The following is a 27,085-nucleotide window of genomic DNA, read 5'->3' on the forward strand; positions in this document are numbered from 1 at the left end:
AAATGCATGCTGGGTAAAGTGAGGATGACGTATATGTCGCAAAATGGCGACGTCCTCTTCCTCAGGTCGTATTTTGAGTCTTTGCAAACAGCTGCAGAATGTTTGTCGATTGTCGTCGCAGATAAATATTCAACAATGTTCTGCTAATTTGATGAATCCCAACCCTTATCTTTGCAGGTAAGAATCTGTTTTATGTATACGATTTTGTGCTGGTTCATCATTAGCTTAGTGCTAACCCAAGATTTTTCTTCTGACCTCAAAACACATGGCAGGTTGAAATGTGTGCGATTAAACTTAAATATCAAACAGCCATGTGTTTTATTTATGGGCTGCACGAGAAGGTAAACTAAACATGGTTTGCTTCCATCAGGCAAAAGTTACTCCTTGTTGCCCAGTGCTGGTATAGACACAGCACCTCTTTGGTTCAGTCTCACGCCTTGCACACAAGTATCCACAGAAGGGGACTGGATGAGTTCTTTGACCTTCCTGAGAACTGGGGAGAAAGCAAGGTGAACTCAGGTAAAACAGAAGCACTTTCAGATGGTAAACTATTTTTATTCCTCACTACTGTTTATTTTTTGGGGCTCATCATATCACAGGTGCACCATGGACTGCCAAGCAACTGAGAACCAAGAGCAATGAGGACTTGCACAAACTCTGGTAACATTGCATAGATTAAATTTGATGAAAATGTGAGAGGGTTTAAAGCGTTTATCTTTTTTTTAGGTATGTGCTGTTGAAAGAAAAGAACATGCTGCTCACACTGGAACAGGAGGCAAAAAGGCAAAGGGTTCCGATGCCGAGTCCGGAGAGACTACGGAAGGTTGTTACCATGCTAGAATGACCTCTTCCAAAATCACAGGCATGATCTTTTTGATCATATATTTTCTTGTTTTACCCAGATTCAGCGGTCAATGATCAGGTTAGAGACTGTGGTGACCGAGAGAGAGACTTCACTGCGTTTGCTCCAAACGGGCCAAGAGAAGGGTAGACCAGGGGCCTGGAGGAGGAACGTGTTTGGATATACCTATTGGTGAGCGCTTGTACATGAACACATTCAAACTTTCCAACAAAGTGTTGATGTTCCTTCGCTCAGCTTAACCTTTTTCCCCCCTTGATCCAGGTATCGATTCAAAGAGTATGCCATTCCTTGGTATATGAATAGAAGATACAAGAGAAAGAGGTTTTACACGCCCAACTTTGTTGAACCGCACATCAGGTAGGATATGATACACAGGCATTGTCTTGTTGGAAAACTGCGTGTTGTACATTAAATGTCCCCGTTGTTTATTTTGTAGATTACGCATTGAAAAGTACTTAAGGGGGAAGTACAGGAAAGGAAATATGGAGAAGAAAAAGCTGGCCCAACTTCAAGAAAGGTTCCCCAAGATGAAAGTTCCGGCTTCATGAAAACCTTCACTTCTTTCTTATCCTATACAAGTCGCTGTCAATCACTTCCTTGTAGATACGGAAACTATTGTCTAAACATCACAACTCCGATCATGTACTATAAACTATTATTGTGCATTTGTGACTTCTTTTTGTGTTTCTAAAATCACAATAAGTTGGAGCCACTGAACAACAGTCAACAATTAAATAATTTTAATGAGTTGAAACTCAAACTTGGGAAATGAAGCCTTTGTCAATGATGAGTTATTTCTCTTTGTACAGTTTATGCACCACATACTTTCTAACAGAACACTCCCGAGTTATTCAGACGGAACTTTCATGGGTACCTCATAAGTATTGCTATTATAATTTTTTTTTTTTAAAATGCAAATTTAGTTGCCGTCAGGGTTTCGTGAACCACTTCCCACCTGAAGATAAGGCAGCACACTGAATATTATGGCAAAGAAATTTAATTTCACTTCAACAAAGTGATAGACTTAATTGTGAATGTGTATGCTGCTACAACACATTCACAAACACGGTATGTGGACAAACTGCTTAAAAAAAAAAAAAAAAAAAATACAAAATGAGATTTATTTGTTGTTTTTTCATCAATCAAGGGCACTTTCTGTCCACGCACTGCTTTCCTCCCTCCTCATACTCTTGTTTGGAGATCCACATTTGCTGGAAGGTTCCCTGAAAGACAAGGAAATGATTTGACGTGGCTACTCAGAAATGTCAGCAGCACTTTGCGCATGCTTACAAGTGATGCAAGGATGGAGCCTCCGATCCAAGCGCTGAACCTGCGCTCGACTGTTGTGTTGTTGGCTATAAGCTTCAGTCGCATGCTCTGTAAGTAAAAAAAAACATGTCCATTTATTGTTTTGAACTAAAACTCTTTCTCCAAAAGACAATACAAAAGGCAGCTGAGCACATACCGGTGGCGTTTTCTGGGACAGTTCTCTGTTGAGTCGGTCAGTGAAGCCCTGAATGAGCGTGTTTCCGCCCGTCACCACTACGCTGCCATACAGACCCTGGCACGGAAAACAAAGACCAGCCTCAACGAGTGATTTTTAACTACAAATGTCATCTTAAGGTTTCAGAGAACCAATAAGCATGATCACAGTCACTGCCTCAGCAACTGTGTTGATATTCACCGGCCGAATGTCAATGTCGCACATTCCCACGCTGGTTGTCACCACGTGGCCGACTCCTAACATCGTGTTTCCCGACAAGCCCTGGCAGTAGATCATGAGACATTGTTAGTCCACCCAAAACCTTTACAGCAGTGTGCCGTTCACTGATGGACATGCTCCATATACTGCAAAAAAGAGGTCAAGCCTACCTTGGCGTTAGAGGGGTCGAAAAGGCCTTCGGGTATTTTCAACCTCTCCGCTCCAAAGTCACAGTTGTAGCCATTGGGAAGCTCATAGTGCACTGTCGGCATCTGGGCAGCAACCCTGACGGAAGAAGATGGTACGCGTGATTGTGGCGCTACATTATGACCAACTAATTATTAGTAACAACACATTTCACTTAAAAATAAAACATCGTCTACGTGGAAAAATAAACATGACTGTGAAAGATTAGACTTTCTTACTGTTCGTCGTATGGCGAATCAGACACCTGCAGCACGGATGCCTGGAAATCTTGGATGACACACTGTAATCACAAAAACATGCTGTACAAATTGTAGCATAGAATTGTGTCTTGGTTTGCGGCTATTACTGACATTGCACATATAGTTGTGCCATGAGCGGGTGACTTGAGGTAGTTTCTCCTTTTTCTTCCAGCTGGCCGGCGACCCCTCTCGCACTGCATCCTGTCATGATAGTGATGTAAAATTCTACTTAAGATTGTGCATCTACATTTGATTCCTTATTTCAAAGTGATTGAAATGTACATAAGAGTTTAGAAAAGTGAACCACTGCCTATCTGATCATTACCATTACGTACGTCAAGAGCATCAAACCCAAACATGAGAAAGGGGAGGTTCACCTTTGATGAAATCATGTAAGGTGGAATTATTTCAACATTTAACTCTTGGAAGAGTTCTCGACACTGCATGCTCATGAAATCTCCAGCCAGGGGTGACTTGACAATGCCTGTCACAGAAAACGAAACTTGCATTAACACTACGCAGCTCAGGGGAACTTAAAAAAATGGATACAATTGGTGTTGTGATTTGTGCTCACATTTTCCATGTTTACAGGTCAAACTTGAATCAAATTAAATTAATCTGTGAAAATAAAATAAAAGGAATGATTATGAGTTACCTTGCTGGAGGACGTAGCCGTCATGCACCGGTATGGCTGTGGTGTGTGTGGCTCCGCTGTCCAGGACCAAGCCCGTCGACCGGCCGTTGGCAAAGCTTCTCAGAGTGAAGGAATTGTAGCAACACGAGGGTACATCATGGCCTGGTTGTCAACCAATCACAGGGCTCACAGAAACATTCAAATTTTAGAGTCTTCAATGAACCTAGCGTGCATGTTTTTGGAATATGGAGGAAGCCGGAGTACCCAGAGAATTCTCATACAAGAACTAGCAGAACATGCAACCTTCACACAATGCTGAGTACATTATATAAAGCAGTATTATTTAAAAGGAAGTGCAAAAAGGATACGCGGACAGCACGGCTGATTTGCAAAGAAAGAAGGCGGGAATGTTGTAGTGTTCAAACATCAATTCGGTCAGTTTCTCTCGTTTTGCTCGTGTGTTCCACTGTAGACGGGAAAAAAAAAAAACATCATTTGACAAGAGAAAAAAACATTGTCATTGATTCTTTGCAGGGAGACTAACTTACTGATGCTTCAGACATAAGTACGGGATGCAGGCTTGGTTCTGACTTGAAGTGCATCCTGTAGGTGTGATCCAAAATAGCTTGGAAACTGTCCCAGTCTTCAACTATGTTGGTGGCACAAAATAAAACAAAAAGTGTCAGGGACACCTCGTCCTTTTATGTGGCGCACAAAAACTTGCCACATTTTTGCCTTTGACTCTGTTCAAAGCTAGCTATAACAAAATAATAATGACAAAATTCAAGGACAACTATGAACAAAAAACAGGATTGTTTCATCACCGCCACTAGGTCAGTTCCGTCGTGAAAAATAGAGCAGCGGTGAGTTTTTTTTAGATCATAATTTGAGCTGCGTGCACCAATGTTCCAGGCCAGCCCTCTAAGGGAGGCTGCGGTCCCACACTGCCGCTTTTCTGCAATTAAGATTGGTGTCACAATGGCCTTGAAATACTTTCATTCTCATCCTGATGAGCATCATCAGCTGGGTCGGCATACTTTTTATTTGTGGGCTGTATAATTCTTGACTGCTGCAGCTTAGCATCTGATTTAAGGAACAGGTGATAAAGCCGCTACAAATTTTATTTACTGTGATAACAAGAGAGCTGTACTGTGAAGGTCCCTCACATTTACAAATGTGCCTCACCCACATATTTTTTTAACATTCTTAAAAGCGGCATGCGTGTATAAAAAAAAAGTTAACCACTCTTAGAATTGAGACACTCTACCTAAACTTTAGTGTGACTTTTTAGGTACTCAATATTTTGACATCATTTGGCCTTGGGGGTTCCATTGTACTTTTGTCAGGGAAAAGGTGACATACAAATACTCACTCATGCCATTCTTGAGTGGAGACATGACCTCCATGCTCTCCCTCGGGACCCTCAGCTGGTTGGTGTCGATGTAATAAGTGGTGCCACTCTGCTTGCCTTTGTCGCCATCCGTCTCCATGGGAGTGGTGCCATCCTCACGGTCAAGGGTCACACCGATCACCGTGGGGAAGTCGGCCTTGAAGGGAGGGGGGGGGAAATAAATCATACACTCCTTTAGGTTTCAAGATTTCAGTTTCCTCACATTCCTCTCATTTCTCACTGCCAGACTATAATCAGCTTTTTTCTCATGTAACTCTTTTATATTAGCACTGACATGTTCGTAACAGATTGGAGGTTGAACATTCATACAAATCAGAAACAAGCAAGTCGTCCACAACTATATGAACTCAATTTATTCCGCCTGTCTCCAGAGTAAAAGACTTCATTTCTTGACATCATCAATATGTCCCAGAGAAATGATGAGGAATCAAAGGAGGGGGGGCACATTGAATCAAGTTATTTGAGAGGCCATTACCTTTGGACAATCTTCTCCTGCATAGCCAGCTCTGACCGTGTATGAGCCAATGTCGAACACCAAAGCTCCCACCTCATCTGTAGAAAAGACAGCAATATTGTAGTTTCCTTTCAGAATCAATATTTTTCTTTAACCTACTGAGCTAAAATATATACATATGTACGCACACACACCACTACAATTGGAGTCAAGTTTACAACATTATAAAGACAGTTACAATTTTACATTAAACCATCTTCTCAAATTACCAAATATAATTCGTCCAACAAAATACAAACATGCAATATTATATACATTACATTATTATAATGAATGAAATTAGTGATCATGCTGATTGCAACAGCATTTTTTCTAAAGCTAAATCTAGTGTTTAAAAATATGAAATAATGGTAAATACCCAGAAACCATTTACGTTATTTAACGCGTAGTCTTATTACATTAGCAACTACTGTTTTAGTCCTGCCCACTTTCATTCATTTCATTGCGCTAAAACGGTACAATTCAAGATGATCTTAACGGTGTGGAACTGCTACAAAAATAAACATATTGGCATAAATAACTGAGTGTAAACGCAAATCTTCAAAATTCATGCATATGATACGATGTAATAAATAACCAACCATACGGCTAACACGTAGCCTGGCTAGCGCAGTTAGCCAGCTATGCACAAAACTACAGAGGGACAATACGGGAACGCAATGCCTTTTTAGGACGTTTAATAGCACTCACCACCCCCGTACACTCCGCCGCTCATCTTGTAATTTTTCACAGCAGAGCGTTTATGTGATAATGTGCGCTATTATTGCAGAATCACAACCGCTACACGGCTAATCACAACAAAAGAGCCGCAGTAGTTAGCATTGATCCGAACGAAGCGGGCGCCACTTGTGCGTCATAGATGCCGTCCAATGAGAGAGCAGCACAGCCGCGGGGGTGGTGACGAATAAATCACGCGACGACACAGCTCCATGCTCGACAGCGGACGTGGCCCTGCGTACTACACAGCAAAGTAAGTGAAAAAGCTGCAAGGTGCTCGTTTAAAAAAATGTACGAAATTGGAGGGGGAATTTAAACGAGTCGCTACTTCATAGTTACACGTCTATGTTTGTCACTGAACATTAAAGTCTAGACCTTGAGCCACGGTCGATTCGATAGCGTGGCACGGACTTGGCGACCATGACACTTGTAGAAAATAGAATTAGAAAGAGGTCACATGACGAGCACGCACTTTTTAGAGTTTAAAAGTTGTGAAAGCTGTTAAAATTGCACACGTTACTAATCTAAACTTAGATAATGATCGATTTCATGATGTTTGAGCTACCTCATCATCATTGAAAATCATTGAAAAAACGATCACAATTTCATTTGAGTTTGCAATTTGTGAAGAAGTTGTGGTTGTTTGCAAACGACCTGTTTAATCATACTATTTTATTGTTGTTACTGTTTGCAGCACTCATGCAGCACTGCCTCAACTTGACCATTGCCCGATACAGCAGGCTTTTCGTGAAGAATAAATTACCATTTGTTCACCAGTCAGCAGCCATGTCAGGTCTTCTTATTAGCCAACCCAAATACGCTTGGCTGAAGGAGCTGGGTCTCTCTGAGGACAACCCCGGTGTTTACAATGGCAGCTGGGGAGGCAGTGGTGAGGTTATCACCTCCTACTGCCCCGCCAACAACCAGCCAATTGCCAGAGTAACCCAAGCTACAATGGGGGAGTATGAAGAAACTGTCCAGAAGTCAAGGGAAGCCTGGAAGTTGTGGGCTGATATTCCTGCTCCAAAAAGAGGGGAGATCGTCAGGCAGATTGGAGATGGGCTGAGAAAGAAAATCAAGGTTCTCGGGAGCTTAGTATCTCTAGAAATGGGAAAGATCTATGTTGAAGGGGTGGGAGAAGTTCAGGAATATGTCGACGTGTGTGATTACGCTGTTGGTCTGTCGAGAATGATTGGTGGGCCCGTCCTGCCATCAGAAAGACCAGGCCATGCCCTGATCGAACAGTGGAACCCAGTTGGTCTCGTTGGTATCATCACTGCCTTCAACTTTCCTGTGGCTGTCTATGGCTGGAACAACGCCCTTGCGCTTACGTGTGGCAATGTTTGCCTGTGGAAAGGAGCGCCATCCACACCTCTTACAAGCGTGGCTGTAACAAAGATCGTAGCTGAGGTGCTGGAGCAGAACAACCTCCCAGGTGCCATCTGCTCCATGACCTGCGGAGGGGCTGATATTGGCACAGCCATGGCCGAAGACGAGCGTGTGGATCTGTTGTCTTTCACTGGTAGCACGCACGTTGGTAAGATGGTGGGCATGATGGTCCAAGAACGGTTCGGCCGCAAGCTGCTGGAGCTCGGCGGGAACAACGCCATCATTGTGTTTGAGGACGCCGATCTTAATCTGGTGGTCCCCTCTGCGGTATTCGCTTCTGTTGGAACCGCTGGCCAACGCTGCACTACCACGAGAAGGTTAATGCTGCACGAGAGCGTCCATGACACAGTGATTGAGAGGATCACCAAAGCCTACAAGCAAGTTCGCATTGGAGATCCGTGGGATCCCGCCACCCTCTATGGGCCTCTGCACACCAAACAAGCGGTGGAGCAGTATCTGTCGGCAATCGAGAAGGCCAAGCAGCAAGGCGGCACAATCGTCTGCGGGGGGAAAGTGATGGACCGTCCTGGAAACTATGTGGAGCCCACCATCGTCACCGGACTGGCTCATGACGCTCCGATCGTCCACACCGAAACATTTGTCCCCATTCTGTACGTGCTCAAGTTCAAAACCGAGGAGGAGGCATTTGCGTGGAACAACGAGGTGAAGCAGGGCCTGTCCAGCAGCATCTTTACCAAAGATCTCGGGCGGATTTTCCGCTGGCTCGGCCCGAAAGGGTCCGACTGTGGCATCGTGAATGTCAACATTCCAACGAGCGGTGCTGAAATCGGAGGCGCCTTCGGTGGAGAGAAACACACAGGAGGAGGCAGAGAGTCCGGAAGCGACTCCTGGAAGCAGTACATGAGGCGCTCAACCTGCACCATCAACTACAGCAAGGATCTTCCTCTTGCACAAGGAATCAAGTTTGAGTGACAGCTATTCAGGAACCGGGGCAGCAATGACTATCACGTCATCATCCCTTGATATTGCGTCTGTGAATTAGAAAAGGTCAACTTTATAAACACTTATGGGAAAAATATGTTCAGAGATTGCACAGAACGGGGTTAGATATGTATCAGGAGTTCAAAGTTTAACACTTTCCAACCCTGATGAAGGTGTTTAATTAATGAAGTTGATTTAGCAGTTTTGTAGAAGCACTTGGAAATCGAGTTGACTGTATCAGATACTTAATTCTCTTAAAATACAAAAAAATTCAACCTCTTCTGGCAGAAACAATGGAATGGGTTATGTTATTAGTTTCTATCGCATAGAAAATAAAAGTGTACAGTACATGAGTATCATCGTAGTTATTGACTCGTCACACCTGAAATGTTGGCATGATCATTTTCAAACAATTCTATGCAGGTCTAATTTGTTTAGTTCAGTAACCTTGGGTAAACAATAGCCAGTTGACACCAAAATATTTAAACATTTCATCGTACACTCTTACACAATATGCAAAAAAAATGGAGTAGTAAGCGCACATAGACGTAATCATCATGATCTGCTATAATATGGAATAATCAATAAAAATGACAAGATTACTAACAGGATGAAAAAGTATGTTAGAAATGTAATATTTATACAGTTGCAATTTCTCATCACTGCATTAAGTCAACACAAATGTTTTATTTCAGATTCGTAAAATTCGAAAGAACTTTTTTAACTACCACCGCGCCATCATTGCTGTACTGCGAAATCTTCTCGCAAGTTCTAACAGGAAAAAAAGGCCTGCATTGGTATGAGTTGTTCAATGTCCAGAAGTGCTTCATTCAAGATTCCCTCAAAAGTCAAACAATTTAAGGCAATAATAATAATGACACTGAACTAAATTGGGGATTAGGGAATTGCTACATTGATACAGAAGCATGACAAATTGCACTGTGCCTTTAACAAAAATATTACTCCATCTCCCATCTGTGGTGCCTCCCATATTCTCTCTCTCTCACTCAGCAGCCTCATACTCCAGCTCTGCCTCTCTCACTCACTCTCCATTTACTGCTCCTCCCTGAATTCTCCACAGGTCGGCAAAAGGAAGAACCAAAACCACAGCACGCTTTCGAGTCCACCCCATTAAGGAGCTACACAGAAAACACCCTCTTCCTGTGCGGTTCTTCTTGCAGTAGGTAGGAAGCCTCATCATTATTGTTTTATTTCTTGTTAATTCTGTGCTGTTTTTTTTTTCTAATTATAGCTTCATGTACAGGATACGCGTGTCAGAAAAGTATATGGTACAAATCTACCAAGATGGATGGATATCTGTCCTTACTGATCATACTTGTCATGTTTTGAACTTGTGCTAGATTCAAAGGTCAAGTCAAACAATGAGATCAAAATCATGAATGAATGATAATATAGCCACATTGTGGTGTAGCCATAGCAAGAGCTATTTGAAGAGGGTGACATGATTATATCTGCGTTGCTCAATACTTCCTTCCAAATTGTGATTCACTTCTGTGGAAACATAAGAGCATGTTGATTCATGTTTAATGTCGTTTGTTGCAACTGTGTTAGCAGAAGTGATGGAAATTCACCACAAAACATTCACTTGACAATTCTTCGGGGCTCTGACATGAATGATTTAGCAAAGACGGGAGAGTCCCTCCATATGTTATTCTTTCACTTTGCATTTATCCCTTGCCAAGTGTATGTTAGGCATACTATTATTTGGATAACCTAAATATTATTTGAGTTAAACATTTATACATTTTCTTTCTTCTGTTGGGCCTTCTGCAAACGGTGACCCTGACACCACAATTGGCATCCAGCTCACCAATCTTTTAATTCCAACACATCACGAGACATTATCACAGAAATGATGAGGGCACTTCACTAAACCTTTACTCGGACAGTCTCCCGTGTGCCAACAATAGAACTGAGATTAGACAAGAAGCTGTCAAAGGGAGACAACATACAGTAAACTGTCGAATCGAAACCTGAATGAATGGGCATTGTGAACTCGCTCGGTAGAATAAATTGTGTTTTTGGGGCCTGACTGCGTTCGGGCAAGCGGGTGTTTACACAATCGGAAGCTTGAGTTCTGACAATAACAAGGAAGTAAATGGCAATGCATGCGAAAGACAATGATGTCATTGCTGTCTTAATATTTGTCCATGTCCTATACTGCACTTCAGTCTCTTCAGCTCTCATCCATACTCAAGCATGCTTACGTATGCAATCACTTAAATGCAAAACAGTTTATTTATTTTAGTTTAGTTTTTATGTTTTTATATATTTTTTTATTTTATGCAACACATAACATGCTTATGCATAAGCAAGCATATCTTGTCTAAGTCTACCATGTTAAGTGGTGCTGGAGCCAGGGAAGTATAATGTGTAGTCAAGAAATTCAAACTTTTAGTGCAATGTATTCTTGGGCATTGTATAGCAAAACAACAGCAATAATATTCAAGCTTGGATTTCCAAGTTTAGAATAATAATAGTTAAATAAAAAAAGTAAAACTATTTTTAAAGCATCTTAACTGTAGTTACTGGCGGCTCGAAAAATTCCTTATTCTAGGAATTATAACGTGCTCCACAGTGTTTGAATGAAGATGGTTCATTTCATGTTTGCCAGCCAACAAGTTAATGCTTTTAACTGTCAACCTTAATTTACCTCAGAAAGAAGCAGTGAGTCAAGCACGTGCGTATTTTAAGTCACTCCACACTCTTCAAGACAAGTTCTCCCCCCCCCCCTCTCAATAATCCATTATGCATAGAAGCTCTGGCTCTCCCTGATATTTCTCCTACCTTCTTGACGTCAGTAGCCATTTGTGAGGGTTGCCGTGGCAACGGCCAGCCTCCCCGGGCGATGTCTGGTGGATAAGACAGCCCTGATAAAGCCTTTTAAGGTCCTGCTGTTGCTACACCTTTTAATTGCTTTTGATACTGTGAAATTATTAAATGGCGGTCATTTGGACCTGGCACCGCACGTGGGACAACATCTCAAATACAATTTTCCAAAAATGATTTTAGTACTCATTCAAAATTCTGTCCAATCTTTGCAGCTGAATAGCTTGCGTATTTTGTTTTTATAATTATATTTTTTATCTTTTAGTCGCAGAGTATTTTTAAATACACAACAGAACGCTTACATGACTGTCCACATCATTGATTGGTGGGATGCATTCAAATTCATTGTATGAGATGCCAAAATAATTTGCCTTCATATAAACCACCATCAATACAATAAGAGGAAGCATACCTGTGTGCATTATACACATTCACCCAAAGCCTTTCTCAGTTTTTGCTTAATAAATAGGAGGGGTTGTAAAGTCAAATCATATTATTTCATCCAGAATCCTAAAACTGCCACATATTCAAATCCTACACCGTTACTCTGCTTCATTTTGCATTGATGCAAAATTCTGTCATATATTATGTGCTGCAGGTGACAATACAAATGAGCTACTGTACAACATAACCTGCCCAGGCTCCCAGATTCTATTTATATCCGAACCGACATGTGTGTCCTTTTTTTCCTCAGCATAGAGCTATTGATGTTCTATTTTTATAGTTACAATCTGCCCCCTCCTCTTTTGGTTGCCAAGCAATGGACCGGGGGACCTGATTGGGCAAAAATGTGCCTTAGGACTGACTCTGAATCTCATCTGGTTGATAAATCCAGACACCTTTCACCAGAGATAAAGAAATAAAAGCAGAAGAGTATTTTTTTCCTTGGATTATCTTTGGGTGAAAAATATGCAAGGCTGTTGCACCACAATAATTGTATTACTGGCAAACTGTGATTGCATCATATACATCATTCTTATGTTGTGCAACTTCAGGTCTGATTGGAAAGAAATGATGGGACAATAGTCTTAAAAGGATTCTGCTTTGCTTGGTTTCATCATTGTGCATTCCCACAGGCTCAGAATTAGTGATGATTAATATTTGGGGATAACACATTTTTATTGCATTTTGTTATGTAACCATAAATTATCATTAAGAATGTCTGTAGAATTTAAAAAATATATATAACAACAAACAAACACAACACAGTATCTCACTATTTTGAATCATTATGTGTTTGGAGACAAATCAGTTTGACACACCTAAACTACTGCTGGCTGTGAATTTAATTAGACTTAATCTGACCCCATGCCACTTCGAAAGGAAACCAAACGCTGGGCAACTTTCATCTTCCTCCGATTGATTATAGCTAGCGCAGAGATATGGAAAAGCCTACTGCACTGCTCCCTATCATCGGCCCCATTAAAAATTCATCCTAATGGAAAGGGATCCTTTTCAATGAACCAGATACAGTCCAGCCGTTATGTGCCATTGTGAAACTTGGCACAGCTGTCTCCGAACATAGGCCAATCCAAGTATTTGACCATATATCTTCTGAACCTGAATTTGTTTGGGGTGACAGATGTATTATGGCTAATAACTTGTTTTAGTCATTCCAGCTCTAAAAATCAAAGTTATTGCTTATCACTGTTGTGCACTAGGCCTGTTTGTTGCTTATATTTGGAGTCTTTTGGGACAATTTAGATCATTAAAAGAAAAGATATCAGACTTTTTTCAGCTCTGATTGATTTAATGATTTGAGCAAACGCTCGGTATTTAAATAAATCCGTGCTTAAACGTGACTCAGTGTTAAAACCAGTTTAGTAGATTTAATATTTGTTTCCCGTATCCTGGCCGCTTCCCTTTTCACTAGTAGAACTGACAAGACTGTACCATTTGCGGACAGGGTATGCCTGTATTTTTCAAGCTATTTTCCTGCGCTATAAGAATTGATTTTGAAGAAATCACACCACGTTGAAGGAGTAATTACTCGAATAATTGGCAGTAATTTCGATTAACTATCTGTAATTTCTATTCAGGAATATCCCGACATACAATTCAACCCAAAGATACCCCTTCGGCATAGACTGTTGCCATGTTCCCACTTTCATGGGTGTGGTGATTAGCTTGCTTGGAGAAAAATTTGACAAATCTGGCCACAGCAACACAAGCACAGGAGTCGGAAAACCTCTGAAATTTGTTGAAAACGACATTCTTTGCGTTTTTCCCCCCTCACAGCTGGAACTATGATCATCGCGTGACGCGGACATTAAAGAACGGCCAAGACGATAGGAGGGAAGAAAAAGGCGTTTTTCAGGTAAGGACGTGATGTCTCGATTGTCTCGGAACGCCGTGCTTGTTTCCTGCTTTTTGGACGCGATACTTTCATTTTGTCATAAAGCAAAACAAAGCGGCTTTTAACTACTCGTATACTGTGTACGTATGTTTCTTGGCGAATTGACGATCGTCTATTACCTTCTAGGCGGCCCGATTCTTGTCTGTCAAATGACACTCTTGTGGAACTAAAACTAAACAGTAGACACATACTGATCATTTTGTGATAGTGACACATACCAGATTTTCTTTTCTACTACCTTAACACCTCGCGTCCCTTTTCTTATCCATATCTGTTCAATATACCGCCGAGGCCGCCTTCATCCATAAAAACGGCCACTGCTAGCGTGGCGGAGATTTTTCGTTTTGTCATTGCAAAAAAAAAAAAACAATGTATTGCACGGATTATTAACTTCTAATGACCAATTGTGATTGATGCATTATTACAGAAAGATCCTTTAATCGAATGCTGTTCATGGTTCCATTGATCAGCAGTTTTCAAAATTTTGACTAGTTGCTCAATGGAGAAATTAAATAACTGCTCCGAGGGCGCAGTTTATCGTTCTGAAATGTTTTGCTATTCTCAACAAGTGGGTTGTGGACAACCGGCAAAAAAAAAAAGCATGTGTAGGGGTGCTTTGAGTTACAAGTTGAATTGGTTCCGTGACCTCGCTCAGGTGCAAAACACTTGTCAAATCATTCTTCCCCATTGAAATGAATAGAAACGCCATTAATTCGTTCTAGCCACACATGAACTCTTTCAGTGCCTGCCATTAAAAAAAAAAGAGACCCTACTGAGTGCTCAGTCATTTTAGACCTTTCTGATTGACCTATCCTGATACATTTTCCAGAGAAAATTGTTTTATAACAATATGTAAACACTTTTCAAGACTCACAGAAAATAGTCTTATAACTAAATCTAAACACAAACTACTGAATGAAAGATTACTCTGTTTTTCATCATCAAATGTTTATACATCATTAAAAAAAAATTAGCACAAAAATCTATTTGTTGTGTAATATTTATGCATTTAACAAACTTTGCAGGCTATTTTGTAGTGGTAAATAGTGTGTGTTTTGCCTTCCAGCACATACATCACTTCTGCTTAGAAAATTAAATTATCTCTCATCTTTTATCTCTTTTGTGACACACCTTGTAGTAGATTAAACATGACAAATGCTTTGATCAATTACTAGCTGCTTGCATCGATCAAATTCCCAAGGGTCGAACCAGTTCATAAGCTTCCGCACGCCATTATACTTAGTTGCCGTCTGCTGACTGTTATTTGTTTTTTGTTACTTTCCCTGCTTAATGATGAAATAAGACCTGGTGAAGTCTTCTCCGCCCTTTTCCAACCCTGACACAGATGACAATTTTCATCACCAGAAGAGCTTTTAGGCGCACAACTTTTAAATAGTCTTTTGAAGGAAATATTCACATTTTCACTATATTTGTGCTAAATACTTCTACAGTAAATGTAGACACTGTGCGTACTGTGAACTCGTGCCAGCATCAACAAATTTCATCGTTACCTGTATGTCCTGGGTATCAACAGCAGAATTCACAGTTCATTAAATTTCTCTCCCTGAAATGCCACAGCCAGGTAACTAGCCACAATCTTCAGTTTTTTTTCATCACATTTCAGATCCAGAATTTCCACATTGTGCGTATGCCGGCTGCTGTGGATTTGCACGCTGTTCCAATCATAAAATAGGTACGTGTCCCACGCATGTCCTTTGTCTTTGCATCCCTGCCAATCAATGCTCTGCATGCATGTGCATTGATAATCCAAATGGCAATCATGTTGTTGGATGACAATAATGACAGCATAAATTGATCAACCTGCTTCATTTAAGACATTTATGCTGCTATTGGGGGAAAACGAAATCATTACTGCAAACAAACTTCCTCTTCATGATCAAATATTTTACAAAAGTAATAAATCAAGTCACTGTTAATCTTTACTTCATGTGACACTATCATATTCCATTTGTTTTTAAGACGATTCATCAGCATGCATGGTCTTGTAGTACCTCAAATTAAATAAAGAACAGGAAATGAAATTAAAGCAAATGGCTAAATAGATACACTTTCTATTTCAATTAAATATACAGTGAATTTAAGCAATATGAGTGTGTTGACTTTACGTGCCGAAAAGTATACAAGCATATATGTAATGGCTTATGAGAAATGGGAACCCGCCTTACCGGAATATTTACTCTGGTAGCACACCAAGCATTTCTTTCATTCTCTGGCTGTCTGAACTAGTCATGAATAAGTTATTTGAAAATATTGTATACATCTGATTTATTTGGACTCGTGTCACCAGTTTTTCCTGACTCATCCTTTGGCATTTGTGAAATGCTACTAAGGAGTTGGGCCAGACACAAAGAACCTGATGTTGGTGCTGAGGAAAAGAATGGCTCGCAAAATCCAATCTTGTTATGAATAATATAACAAACGCTGTAAAGCAGTTATGTTAGACTTCTTTGGGGAAATATTGTAAAGAGTTTATTTGAACCTGACTACCTGTTTAAAGCCTTTCTGCTCTAGCAGTCGGCGTGCAACAATTAATTGCCGTCTACCGCACCTACTATTTTCGGGAAAGCAAATAACAGGTGGTGCCACTAGGTGGCCGTAATTACCTTTTACGTAATTACCTCTTCCACAGTGCCTTTGAAACCCTGAGTTCAACTGCTTCTTTGCCGTGTTTCTGTTCTGCATAAATACTCTGGGTATGCGGTAGGTTTCAACCAGTGTAACTTTCGGCTGCTTCCCTCTTCTCCCTTGCTGTCAGTTGAGGTAGATGCGACGTGTCTTGGTAGGATCACATCTGTGCCATACTTTTTGCATTTTTAGATGATGGCTTAAATTGCGCTCCTTAATGTTCAAAGCTAGGGATTCTTTTCTTTTATGACCTATCCCCGCTTCAAATTTTGGCAGAACTTTATCCCATGACCTGCCTGGCGAGTCTTCAGGTTTTTCATGATTCTGTGGTTCACTTTTGTTCTCGAACAAACCACTGAGACATTCATGTCAAGAGATGCCAAGAAAAGTGTTTAAAGTGATAGCTGGTTTAAAGTGCGATGGGCCGCCGGGTTTTCTCCAAGAAGAAGAATGAACGGTCATCCAAAAGCCTTTGGCAGGCGCCAGAATGAGCACAAAAAACGTTCATCAGGAAGAAATACACCGTTGTCTCAAAATCGAAACGGGTTCATGAACTTTGGTTCTCTGAACTCTTTCAGGTAGGCCTACACCACTCCCCCTACCACTTAAGACCATTATAGTCTTTATTTACATTATTTCTTACTGTAGTATCCATATTATAAGTCTGTTTCTTGTGAGTCACGAATGAATGATATTATTTGTACAAGTGCATTTTAACGAAGAACTGTGTGCACATTACAGCCATTGTGTTTATTTAAATATTAGTCTTAGTGAGTGCTTGGCTGGGTGGACTGACGCTGGCCAGTGGCCACACCATCATGGGGCAGAGAAGGCCTTTTAGTTCTGTCAAGCAGCACTATTCCCTGTGGCTGGCAGCTACTTGCTAAAAAAAAAAAAAAAAAAAAAAACTGTTCCATCACCACACCTCTGTGGACTTGTACTATGCATGTCAAAATTAGCAAGGTGTTTGTGCCTAAAATGTTATTTTGTATGACATCTCGGTACATTCATTGAGGGATTGCGCGTCACAGGTTAGCGCCAAGAGCCTCTCTTCAGGGGAGTTGCGTCAGCCAGTGTACCGCGTGACGTCTTTCCTGGACAGCTGAAACAATTTCATCGCTTGGCCACACTGATGCGTCATTACGGTCTGATACCTCTTGAGCTGAGAAAAGCCGTTCCCTACTCTCAAAGAGCAAGTTATGGATCTTCAAATGCATCTTGTGTGACAAAAACTTGGCTCCTCTTCAGAACTAACATTTTTAATCCAAAGCAACAAACTCCACCCTCTCTTGACATTTGCTTGATTTTTCTGCAAAGAAGGCCAAGAAGGGAAAGACTGTAATTATTAAATTATAGAAAGAGGAACTGAAAATTTAATCAGAGTTGTCTTGTAGTGGGTGGGGCACTAAGTGCTGCGTGACCCATTTTCGGGCTCCCCAAGGTAAAAGCACATAAAGATGAGTAGTCTGACACTAGAAATGGTGAAACTAAAAGAAGACCGAGCTCCATCATGTCCTATTCACAGCTATCTGTATTTGGACCAAATCCAGTTGTACACTCCTAATTTAATGGCTCGTCTTCACCCATCAAGTTTCCTGGAAATCATTTCGATAGTCTTTGCATAATTCTGCTTCATGATGTAACTAGCCACGGGACAAACAGTATAAGGCCTCATAAACGGAGACAACCAAGTAGTTTTTCCATCCTTCCTCACAGGTGTCGCACCACCTCTGCTACAACTGTGAGACCGAGACATTTTGCCAGGTTTGCGATGTTCAGTTTGATGAAAATGGGCTGAAAAATGCCTACTTTTGCAAATCGTGTCAAAGGTTGTGTTGCCGGCAATCTTGGATATGCCAATACAATGCGACAACAAAAACGCTCAGTGTGTGTTAAAGGTCAGTGTGGCACAGATGGCCTTTTTGAACCACGCTGGGGGTGTTTGAAGAGCCAGACCCCCTCTCGGCCTCAGCCGAGCTCCACCCTTTGCTGCTCCCAAAACAGGATACAGTGCATTTGTTTGATGGAAGTATTTGTAACTTCCCATCTGTGTGCTGAATTTAATGACGTTTCACTCTTCTTTTTCTTGCAGGTGTCAACAAGCGAGAGTGTGAGGGTGTGCTTGTGTTAGTGTGTGTGTGCGCGAGTGTGTACGCCAGAGTGCGTGCATTCAGTCACGTGCATATTCCTCGCTCAGTCAGCATTTGGTGTGGGCTGTGACCTGAACACATCTGAGGCACGATGAGTGAGCTGGAACAGTTGCGGCAGGAGGCAGATCAGCTACGCAATCAGATCCGGGTAAGACAACCTTGTGTCGAGTTGACGCGCGTGCGCGATCATCACACGTGAGCGACTGTCCGCTCACTGTAAGCTGTGACGCAAAAACACTTTTGGGTGAGACAGTGACGCATGCCACATGTTTGTCTCCCCCCCCCTTTTTTGTAATGTGCCGTGCACGTGTTGCTGTTTAAAATGTCGTTTTTGTTTGTTTACTGCAGGATGCCAGAAAAGCGTGCAGTGACTCTACTTTGTCACAGGTAAGGGGCAGTCTAGAAAAAAATAAAAAATCACTCATGCTGTATGTTTAGCCAACAGATTAATATCAGTAATAATTTTGGTACCTTAAATGTTAGAAACAGAATTTTTGGCCGCCTTCCCAAAATATTGAAAAATGACTTGGGCAATTCTGCTGTGTGTCTGACAATATGACTCATGGTAAACATTTTTTTTTTCTTCTTTTAGTGAACAGAAACACGCGCTACTTCTACTATCCAGTGTTGTGATATGTGCATGTAACCACTGACACTCTTTCCTGTGTTTTGGCAGATCACAGCTGGTCTGGACTCAGTGGGCCGGATACAGATGCGGACGCGGCGCACTCTCAGGGGGCACCTGGCCAAGATCTATGCAATGCACTGGGGGAGTGACTCCAGGTAATGTAGTTCTTCCTCAGACTGAGCAAATATTAGCTTTGTGTGTATACACAGTCCATTTGAACTTTAGTGGATCTATTGGGTGTGTAATCAAGTTTTGATGTGTATCAGTATTTTATGTGTTTTAAATCTTTCTCTCTGTCCGTCTGTCTCCTAATGCAATGCACCGGGGCCAGTGACGGCAGTCCCAGGTGTGGGGCTGGATACAGCTGCTACCACCACTACTTCTACTAATATGACTAATACCATTAGGAATGAATGACACTGGCACCTGCACTTCTACTTATTGTGTATTGGCACGAACTTACCCTCCCATTACGATGATATGGATGATATTTGCAGTGTACAGACAGCGGCATCAAACACTGCTTGTTTAATATCACCTTAAAGATGCAGTTTGGGTAGTATTGGAATACTTGAATGATTCAGATGGTCACTCTGGCATTAGCTACAAAAAAAGAAGGTCCAAACTGCGTTTTTAACAGTTGCACCAAGGATGGTTATTTTTTTTACATATGCATGCAGTCCCTCCAGTGGCTTTATATTTGTGATGTGCATTCTGGGGGAATTCCACAACCTTTTTATGAAAGCAAATGTGCTAACTATTTTTAACATCACTTGAATGGGTGCAATGACAATTTAACCAGCATGTGCACACCCTCTGTGTGATACAGCAGGGAGTTTATTTTGTACACAGCTACTGACATTTGTGCTTGGTGCCTCCCTGCTTCCTGTCCCTAGAGAGCAGGAAACATGCGGTCGGGGTGTTTGCGCATTTGCACTACTTAGGCATCGCTCTGTCTCCTCTCGTTCTCTCCTGGCCATACTCGTTTTCTTTCTCCTTGAGATTTCTCATCTTTGCAGTTTCTTTGTTTTTCCCTCACACATCAAGGTTTCTCCCACCTCTCACTTGACAATACATGCTTCCGAATATTACCGTACATGAAGCAGAGCAATACAAGACTGAGCAAGAAGGGAGATTTCATGCCTTCTATTAGTAGATCTTCAATTTTATCTACACAGAGCACGCACGGTGGCTGCCTGTCATCGCTTCGAAAGCACCACAAGCATGCACCGTAGTACAACGTTCCTACGATGCATCCACGCCTTGCCTCATCTTTTTTTCTCGATTCTTTTCCAGGCTTCTCGTGAGTGCCTCGCAAGATGGAAAGCTAATCATCTGGGACAGTTACACCACAAATAAGGTCAGAAAACTCTCCCGTGGCAGTAAACCGTTCTTCGAATCTGGAGCACCCTTAAACTACCTCGAATAGTTTGCGCTTTCAATAACTTCTCGGCGGGTGTTGATATTAAAATTGCGATTGGTATCCGCAGATGCATGCCATCCCACTGCGCTCTTCCTGGGTGATGACGTGCGCCTATGCTCCCTCTGGGAACTATGTGGCCTGTGGTGGCCTGGACAACATCTGCTCCATATACAGCCTGAAGACCCGCGAGGGAAGTGTGCGTGTCACCCGGGAGCTACCGGGTCATACAGGTGGGGTATAAAAATTGCCTTGTGTTAGAAATCAGTCAATCTGATCTGATCTAGAGTCAAAAGAAATTACAGTATCCTGATTTGAGGTCAGTTAGAAACACTACCTGAATTACTGATATGTTGTCTGATGAGCAAGTCAGACCACAGAAATGTTAACACTGGATTTATTTTGCACATAATTATACACACACAGTGGAGTAATAGCAATGTAATCATGGGTTAGGTAAAATAGTTTCTGTAAGTGATTCGTGAATCTGTCTTCTTTCAGGGTATTTGTCCTGTTGTCGTTTCTTGGATGACAACCAGATACTGACCAGCTCTGGAGATACCACCTGGTGAGTGTGCATCTTCTTTCTAAAGTTCAACTCCCAAATCGACTTTTAATGGAAGGGCGCGCAAAACAGCCAAATATGGTATGTGCTAAACGACTGCCGCTCCGTATCGCATGTTACAAAGTGCTTGGTAATTCCCCAACATCTTGTGGATGAAGCTGCCATATCTGTTGCCTTGCATTATTTATAGCTAGACAGATTTTCAGGAGAGAAATTAAGGCATCAAGGGATTAACCTAAATATATACTACATATATTAGCTTACAGCTACAAAAGTGAAATAAAACGGAGAAACTATGTATTATGTACGATCTGTATGTCGTATGTTTAATTTCACCAATTGTTCAGCCCATACAATGTGATGAGCTGTCACATAAATTAATGGTGAGCGGCACCAAATGTGAAATTCAATTTATAAATATAAATAGTTGGACCCACTATAAAGATTCACCCATTTTATACCTATTGAGAAGATTGCTTTAGTCAATGCACAGTGCCTAATTGTCATCATGAGCACTCCTCTCCCTTCCAGCGCATTGTGGGACATAGAGACGGGCCAGCAGGCCACAACCTTCACCGGCCACACGGGTGATGTGATGAGCTTGTCGCTCAGCCCGGACTACAAGACCTTTGTGTCTGGAGCCTGTGACGCCACCTCCAAGCTGTGGGACATTCGTGACGCCATGTGTAGGCAGTCTTTCACTGGCCATGTGTCTGACATCAACGCTGTCACTGTGAGTCACGCACACGCGTTAGTGTCGGAAATTCACAACTCAATGGTTCAGTTACTTCTGATTTAGGTTTAAGATTTCTGAATTATTTATGAAGCTGGCTGTGTTATAGTTGCAATACTTGCTTTACCAAAATGACCATTTTTTTTCCTTTTTTTTTCACTGCAGTTTTTCCCCAATGGCAATGCCTTTGGCACAGGCTCAGACGACGCCACCTGCAGGTTGTTTGACCTGCGTGCTGACCAGGAGCTGATGATGTACAGCCATGACAACATCATCTGCGGCATCACATCCGTGGCGTTCTCCAAGAGCGGCCGCCTGCTGCTGGCCGGCTACGACGACTTCAACTGCAACGTCTGGGACACTCTGAAAGGCGAACGGGCGGGTACGTGAGGCCTTATCATTGGTCGGACCACCAGAATGAACAAATTTGACATACAGAATAAGGACAATTGATCACGCTTTATATTTATATTTAGCATACCAAGTTTAGATACTATAAAATGTGCTGCCTAATTATTATGGGCGAAACGAGTGTAACGCTCTGTGTAATATCACGATGGTGTCACAAGATGGCAGCGAGCGACCAGAAAATGGATGCGTGTCTTCACAATAAGCAACTTGCAAGTGAGGTGCCTACTGTTTTTGTTTGACTCCCCACTTCCTGTCACGCAGGCGTGCTCGCGGGCCACGACAACAGGGTGAGCTGCTTGGGCGTGACTGAGGACGGCATGGCTGTGGGCACCGGCTCCTGGGACAGTTTCCTCCGGATCTGGAACTAAACGAAGCCAACCTCCTCTGGGCTGTTCTTCATCAGCGCCTGACCACCCCATCACACACACACACACACACACACACGCACACACACGCAACGTAACATGACTCATTCAGGAGGGCTGGAGCTGAAGGGAGTATACATGGTGTCAGCCCTCTAAATTCTTTATACTTTTTGTTCCCCCTACACAGCAACCTAAAAATTTCCAAGCAGTCCAATCAAAAATAGTCAAGGGATGAATGACTAAAACATCTAATTCTATAAGTATGTGTGTAAATTTATATATAAAAAGACAGTATATATGTATAGCATTGTGTGTGCGCGCACGTGTGTGTGTACATATATGCATCATATATGCATATATAGTTTTTCTACTTTTAATTTCCCAATTTTTTTCCTTAATCATTTTAGGCTTCCGTGTTTGCTTTTTACTTATTCCCATTACGACACAGCCGTGTGGCAGAAAGACGCACTCCCTAGAAAACACGATAATCAGTTGCAGCGGGCATCACACGTGTCCCTCTGCAAATGTTTCGAGGAAGAGGACCTCTGCTCGTCACGCATGTTTAGAAGGAGTTTGCAGTTTTGTCGATGGAGAGCTCAGGTGGATCCTAAATTAGGTGTCCAGATTCAGGAACAGGCTTTCCCAAACATTGTCAACATTTAAAATAATTTATTGCCATGACACAGTATAGTTGGGGTGGGAATTGCCAATAAACCAGCCATAACAGATTTAGCATCTTTTGGTGCACTTGAATAATTGCGGAGAGTACTGCGATCACATTTAAGTTAAGCTACCGTATTTTCCGCACTATAAGGCGCACCTAAAAACCTCCCAATTTTCTCAAAAGCCGACAGTGCGCCTTATAATCAGGTGCGCCTTATATATGGACCAATATTGAGCCACTACAGCAGGCGTGTCCAAAGTCCGGCCCGCGGTCCAAATGTATATATCTTATGTGGACAAAGTTTTAAAATGGGCCTTTCATTGAAGGGGCGCCTTATAATCCGGTGCGCCTTATATATGGACAAAGTTTTAAAATGGGCCATTCATTGAATGTGCACCTTATAGTGCGGAAAATACGGTATATAAGAGTTGACACACGAACCAGAGCTGCAGTAGGATGAAAATCTCAATTCACGATAGTCTCAAATCAGTTTTATAGAGCAAGGGAAAACAATGTGACAGCTTTGCTCCCACCCCTTAAAGAGTACTGCACAAAAAGAAACACGTAAAAGAATTTACTGGATCGAAACCGAATTAAAAAAAAAAAAAAAAAAGTAACACCGCTTTCAGCATTCTTCCTGACAATTCCAACTCAATGCTCAGTTTGAGAAAGCCTGCTCCAGGAAATAGTGCTTTTGTCACTCAAGTCCACACACATCCATAGTTGAGGAAAATCATCCTAGTTAGATTGTGTGTGCGGGGAAAGCTTTCCCTGTGGAGCACACAGTGATGTGGACCACCACCACCACCAAAGGACTACACTGACTCTTTTTGACTTTTTCAAAGAAAGCAAATGAAGGAACTGTCCTGGTGTGAACTGCATGGACCTGAAGTCACGGGCCACTCGAAAAAAAAAAGGAAAAAAAAAACTTTGAACACTTTCTGTGCTTTGTTTAGTTTTTTCACCAAAAAAAAAAAAAAATACAACTTTGTGAACTGTTACTACTGCTAGTGGACAACATGTTGAAGAGAAACCCTAGGAATGCACTCAAACTGCAATTCAACAACTGAGCACATGCGACTCCACTTCCAACCGGGCTGGGCAACCTGGCTAAGGCAACAACCTCAGAGGGACTACTAAAAAAAAAAAAAATTTAAACCCTCAAATGCTTATAATAAACATCATGGCATCATCATTTTATCAAATTTGCTATGACCCTCAGAGGATTATGATAGGAAAGAGGTTCCTCACCCCTGATTTACACAAATGTTCCTTTTTTTTTTGCTTCCTTGTGGCTCCTCTACAGCAGGGCTTCTCAACTGGTCTCCCTCTGGTTTTACATGGCCGTCAAGTCTCAAATTCTCAGAGTGAAATCTGCTGGATAGTGAAACAACATAGTTGAATGACAACAGGTCACTTGTTAGTCAGGGTTAGCCATCTTCTGGAAGAGCATTCTGTTCCTATCACTACAGGCTGCTGCTTCGATTAGATCGGGAAAAAATAGACTAATAAGTAAATGATTTTCTGTCCAATTAAATGAAATTGAGTAATTTCCTGCAACCAACCTGATGGCACTTTCATGTAAATAACGACATGATTAAAGTGCATTTCAGAGTCTTAAATCTAAGAAGGACCAAAGTGAAATGAGGCTACATTTAGAAAACATCAAAATTTCATACTTTAAATGAACTCTTGACTTTGTGTCCCTGTTTTAAAAATAGTTAAAATCCCATGTTATTTATCTTTCCTGTAATTAAATTTTTTCATACCTAATGCACATTTGAATTTCATATCAATATGTTTCATTTTAATTTTTAAGCCACTAGTTGAGAAGCACTTCTGTCTTGGGGGGGGGGGGGGAAACAAGAGGAATAATAAACAGAAACTTGATGTTGAGTTGCTAGATCTATCATGTGTCATCTCAGGTGCCAGTGTCCAAACATTAGACACTCTGCCTTACATCAAATTGCATCGTCACCACAAAACAAAAGTCTTGAATAGAGACACTTGTACTTTTCCACTTGAAGCGCACGGTTATACTTGTGAACACTAAGGCGCACTTAATGTCGACAAACACGAGCCTGTGCAGAATCATTCGAGTTCTTCAACTTTTTGGTACAATATTCTGCTCCAAGGTTCAGTCCATAGACATATAAGGATTCTATAGCCACCTTTTTCTTAAAATGAATGCAGTGGTTCTCAAAAGTTTGTTTTTTTACACTACCACATAAAAAAAAAAAAAAATATTTGCTAATACCACCATTATTAACAGAGGTTGTGTTCGTAACACGATTCATTAAAGGTTAAATACAACTGAGTTGTACTGAGGCAGTGATTGTTGTCTGCCACACTTTGAGGATCGCTGCATTGATTTGAACAGAATATTAACCTTGGGAATCTCTGAGCTGTGTCAGATATATGTAAGTATGTGTTTGTGTGCGTGCTAAACTTGATTAACTCATTTTCATGGACCCTGAATTGTCATTTGGTGCAGAATGCTAACTAGCTAACGGATTAAAGCAGTGTTTCCCAACCTTTATTAAACATAGGTACATATTTTACATCTGAAAAAAAATATATTTTGACACTACCAAACAACACTGTCATAAAAAGTGGACATGCAGCTTCATTTCACCTTCTGCCATTTAGTGGGAGTTTAATTATTCTGCTATATAATATGTTGCTGGCTCAAATAGTTGAACAAAGATACATTTAAATATGTTTTGATATCTTGCGAGACATTTTGGGAATCACTGGTTTGAAAGAATTGTTTTTTTGGAAGGACATGGTATGGCTGTTAACTTGTAGCCAATTAGCCTAGCTTAGCACAAAAGAGCCTTTCACCCCAGCGCCTCTAAAACAAATGAATGTCTCACGGTGAAACCTTCACAGTCGCTCAAGTCGTTTCCATTTGAATTATCTTTTTTTTTTTTAAACCACAAGTCAAATTTTGTTGAATATGATGGAACACGAACAGCTTCATGCTAATTATTAGCAGTCATACCCTTTCTGATGGCGCAATTTATTCCGTTACCTTCTCTATGGTTATCAAAATTACTTGCTTTGGTTGCACTTTGTGGGTGTTGGACATTTGAGGTCAATTATTCAATTTGGTTGTAATGTAACTCGTTAACTAGCACAGCTAAATGAACCAACTCATTTACAGCAACGGTGATAGCACCAAGAAAATATCGAGAGAGTAAAATGACCCTAGTCAATTTCCTTTTTGGCTTTACTGGACTTTATCTTTAATTAAATTAGACAAATGGGCTCATTTCTTCCCTTGCCTGTGATTATTAAGAAAGCCAACAACCATCAGAGCACACAACTGTACGCATGAAAACAACAAAAGGTGCTGCTTTGATTTAATTTCATACTTTTGTATGAACGTTTTGTATGTTCTCAACATTTTTTTTGATCGGACCCACGGCCTAAACAATGCTGTTGTTTTCTACACGTGTCAACCTCAGTGCCAACATACATTGTAACTTTGGAGTTATTCAACACAACAAACACATGCAGACAGTGCCATTTAACCACCACAACCATGTCCACCGCACTATCACAAATGATGCACTGCCTTTTTGACTCTACGTTGCTTTATTTCCTGTTTCCTCTCCTCAGCCAGTAATGACCAGGGACTCGGTGCCATGATAATTCTTTTACAGTGCTAGTGTGTG

General features: G+C 41.4%; 4 protein-coding genes and 1 long non-coding RNA gene across 6 annotated transcripts; 4 read left to right on the top strand and 1 right to left on the bottom strand.

Annotated features, from left to right (window-relative positions):
• Nucleotides 1-10: 10 nt before the first annotated feature.
• On the top strand, nucleotides 11-1,631 carry mrpl47 (mitochondrial ribosomal protein L47). The gene is made up of 7 exons (XM_037248907.1): nucleotides 11-177; nucleotides 371-519; nucleotides 600-660; nucleotides 727-823; nucleotides 903-1,033; nucleotides 1,124-1,219; nucleotides 1,299-1,631. The coding sequence occupies exons 1-7, from the start codon at nucleotides 44-46 to the stop codon at nucleotides 1,408-1,410; spliced, it is 780 nt and encodes a 259-aa protein (XP_037104802.1). The 5' UTR covers nucleotides 11-43; the 3' UTR covers nucleotides 1,411-1,631.
• A 212-nt stretch (nucleotides 1,632-1,843) lies between these two features.
• On the bottom strand, nucleotides 1,844-6,424 carry actl6a (actin-like 6A). Its single transcript, XM_037248894.1, has 14 exons — nucleotides 6,260-6,424; nucleotides 5,531-5,607; nucleotides 5,017-5,191; nucleotides 4,193-4,293; nucleotides 4,013-4,110; nucleotides 3,666-3,760; nucleotides 3,388-3,494; nucleotides 3,122-3,211; nucleotides 2,990-3,051; nucleotides 2,735-2,849; nucleotides 2,547-2,627; nucleotides 2,328-2,423; nucleotides 2,153-2,239; nucleotides 1,844-2,085 (listed from the first exon to the last, which is right to left on the bottom strand). Exons 1-14 carry the CDS (start codon nucleotides 6,282-6,284, stop codon nucleotides 2,005-2,007), a joined length of 1,290 nt encoding a protein of 429 aa, XP_037104789.1. The 5' UTR covers nucleotides 6,285-6,424; the 3' UTR covers nucleotides 1,844-2,004.
• LOC119121403 lies at nucleotides 4,809-25,862 on the top strand. Its single transcript, XR_005097668.1, has 3 exons — nucleotides 4,809-4,820; nucleotides 10,190-10,194; nucleotides 24,758-25,862. It is a non-coding gene; the product is annotated as an uncharacterized LOC119121403 (long non-coding RNA).
• aldh7a1 (aldehyde dehydrogenase 7 family, member A1) lies at nucleotides 6,465-8,971 on the top strand. Its single transcript, XM_037248885.1, has 2 exons — nucleotides 6,465-6,539; nucleotides 6,981-8,971. Exon 2 carries the CDS (start codon nucleotides 6,986-6,988, stop codon nucleotides 8,606-8,608), a length of 1,623 nt encoding a protein of 540 aa, XP_037104780.1. The 5' UTR covers nucleotides 6,465-6,539; nucleotides 6,981-6,985; the 3' UTR covers nucleotides 8,609-8,971.
• Nucleotides 9,648-23,500, top strand: LOC119121388 (guanine nucleotide-binding protein subunit beta-4). 2 transcript variants are annotated; one of them, XM_037248904.1, is made up of 12 exons: nucleotides 9,648-9,801; nucleotides 13,706-13,784; nucleotides 15,448-15,516; nucleotides 18,562-18,767; nucleotides 18,968-19,006; nucleotides 19,296-19,402; nucleotides 20,544-20,607; nucleotides 20,738-20,900; nucleotides 21,169-21,235; nucleotides 21,764-21,965; nucleotides 22,131-22,347; nucleotides 22,638-23,500. In XM_037248904.1, exons 4-12 carry the CDS (start codon nucleotides 18,711-18,713, stop codon nucleotides 22,742-22,744), a joined length of 1,023 nt encoding a protein of 340 aa, XP_037104799.1. In that variant the 5' UTR covers nucleotides 9,648-9,801; nucleotides 13,706-13,784; nucleotides 15,448-15,516; nucleotides 18,562-18,710; the 3' UTR covers nucleotides 22,745-23,500. The 2 variants fall into 2 exon arrangements, with proteins under 2 accessions (XP_037104799.1, XP_037104798.1); XM_037248903.1 differs by lacking the exon at nucleotides 9,648-9,801 and having other exon boundaries at nucleotides 13,575-13,784.
• Nucleotides 25,863-27,085: the final 1,223 nt, after the last annotated feature.

This window comes from Syngnathus acus, chromosome 4 (assembly GCF_901709675.1).
Source record: "Syngnathus acus chromosome 4, fSynAcu1.2, whole genome shotgun sequence".
Classification (NCBI taxonomy): Eukaryota; Metazoa; Chordata; class Actinopteri; order Syngnathiformes; family Syngnathidae; genus Syngnathus; species Syngnathus acus.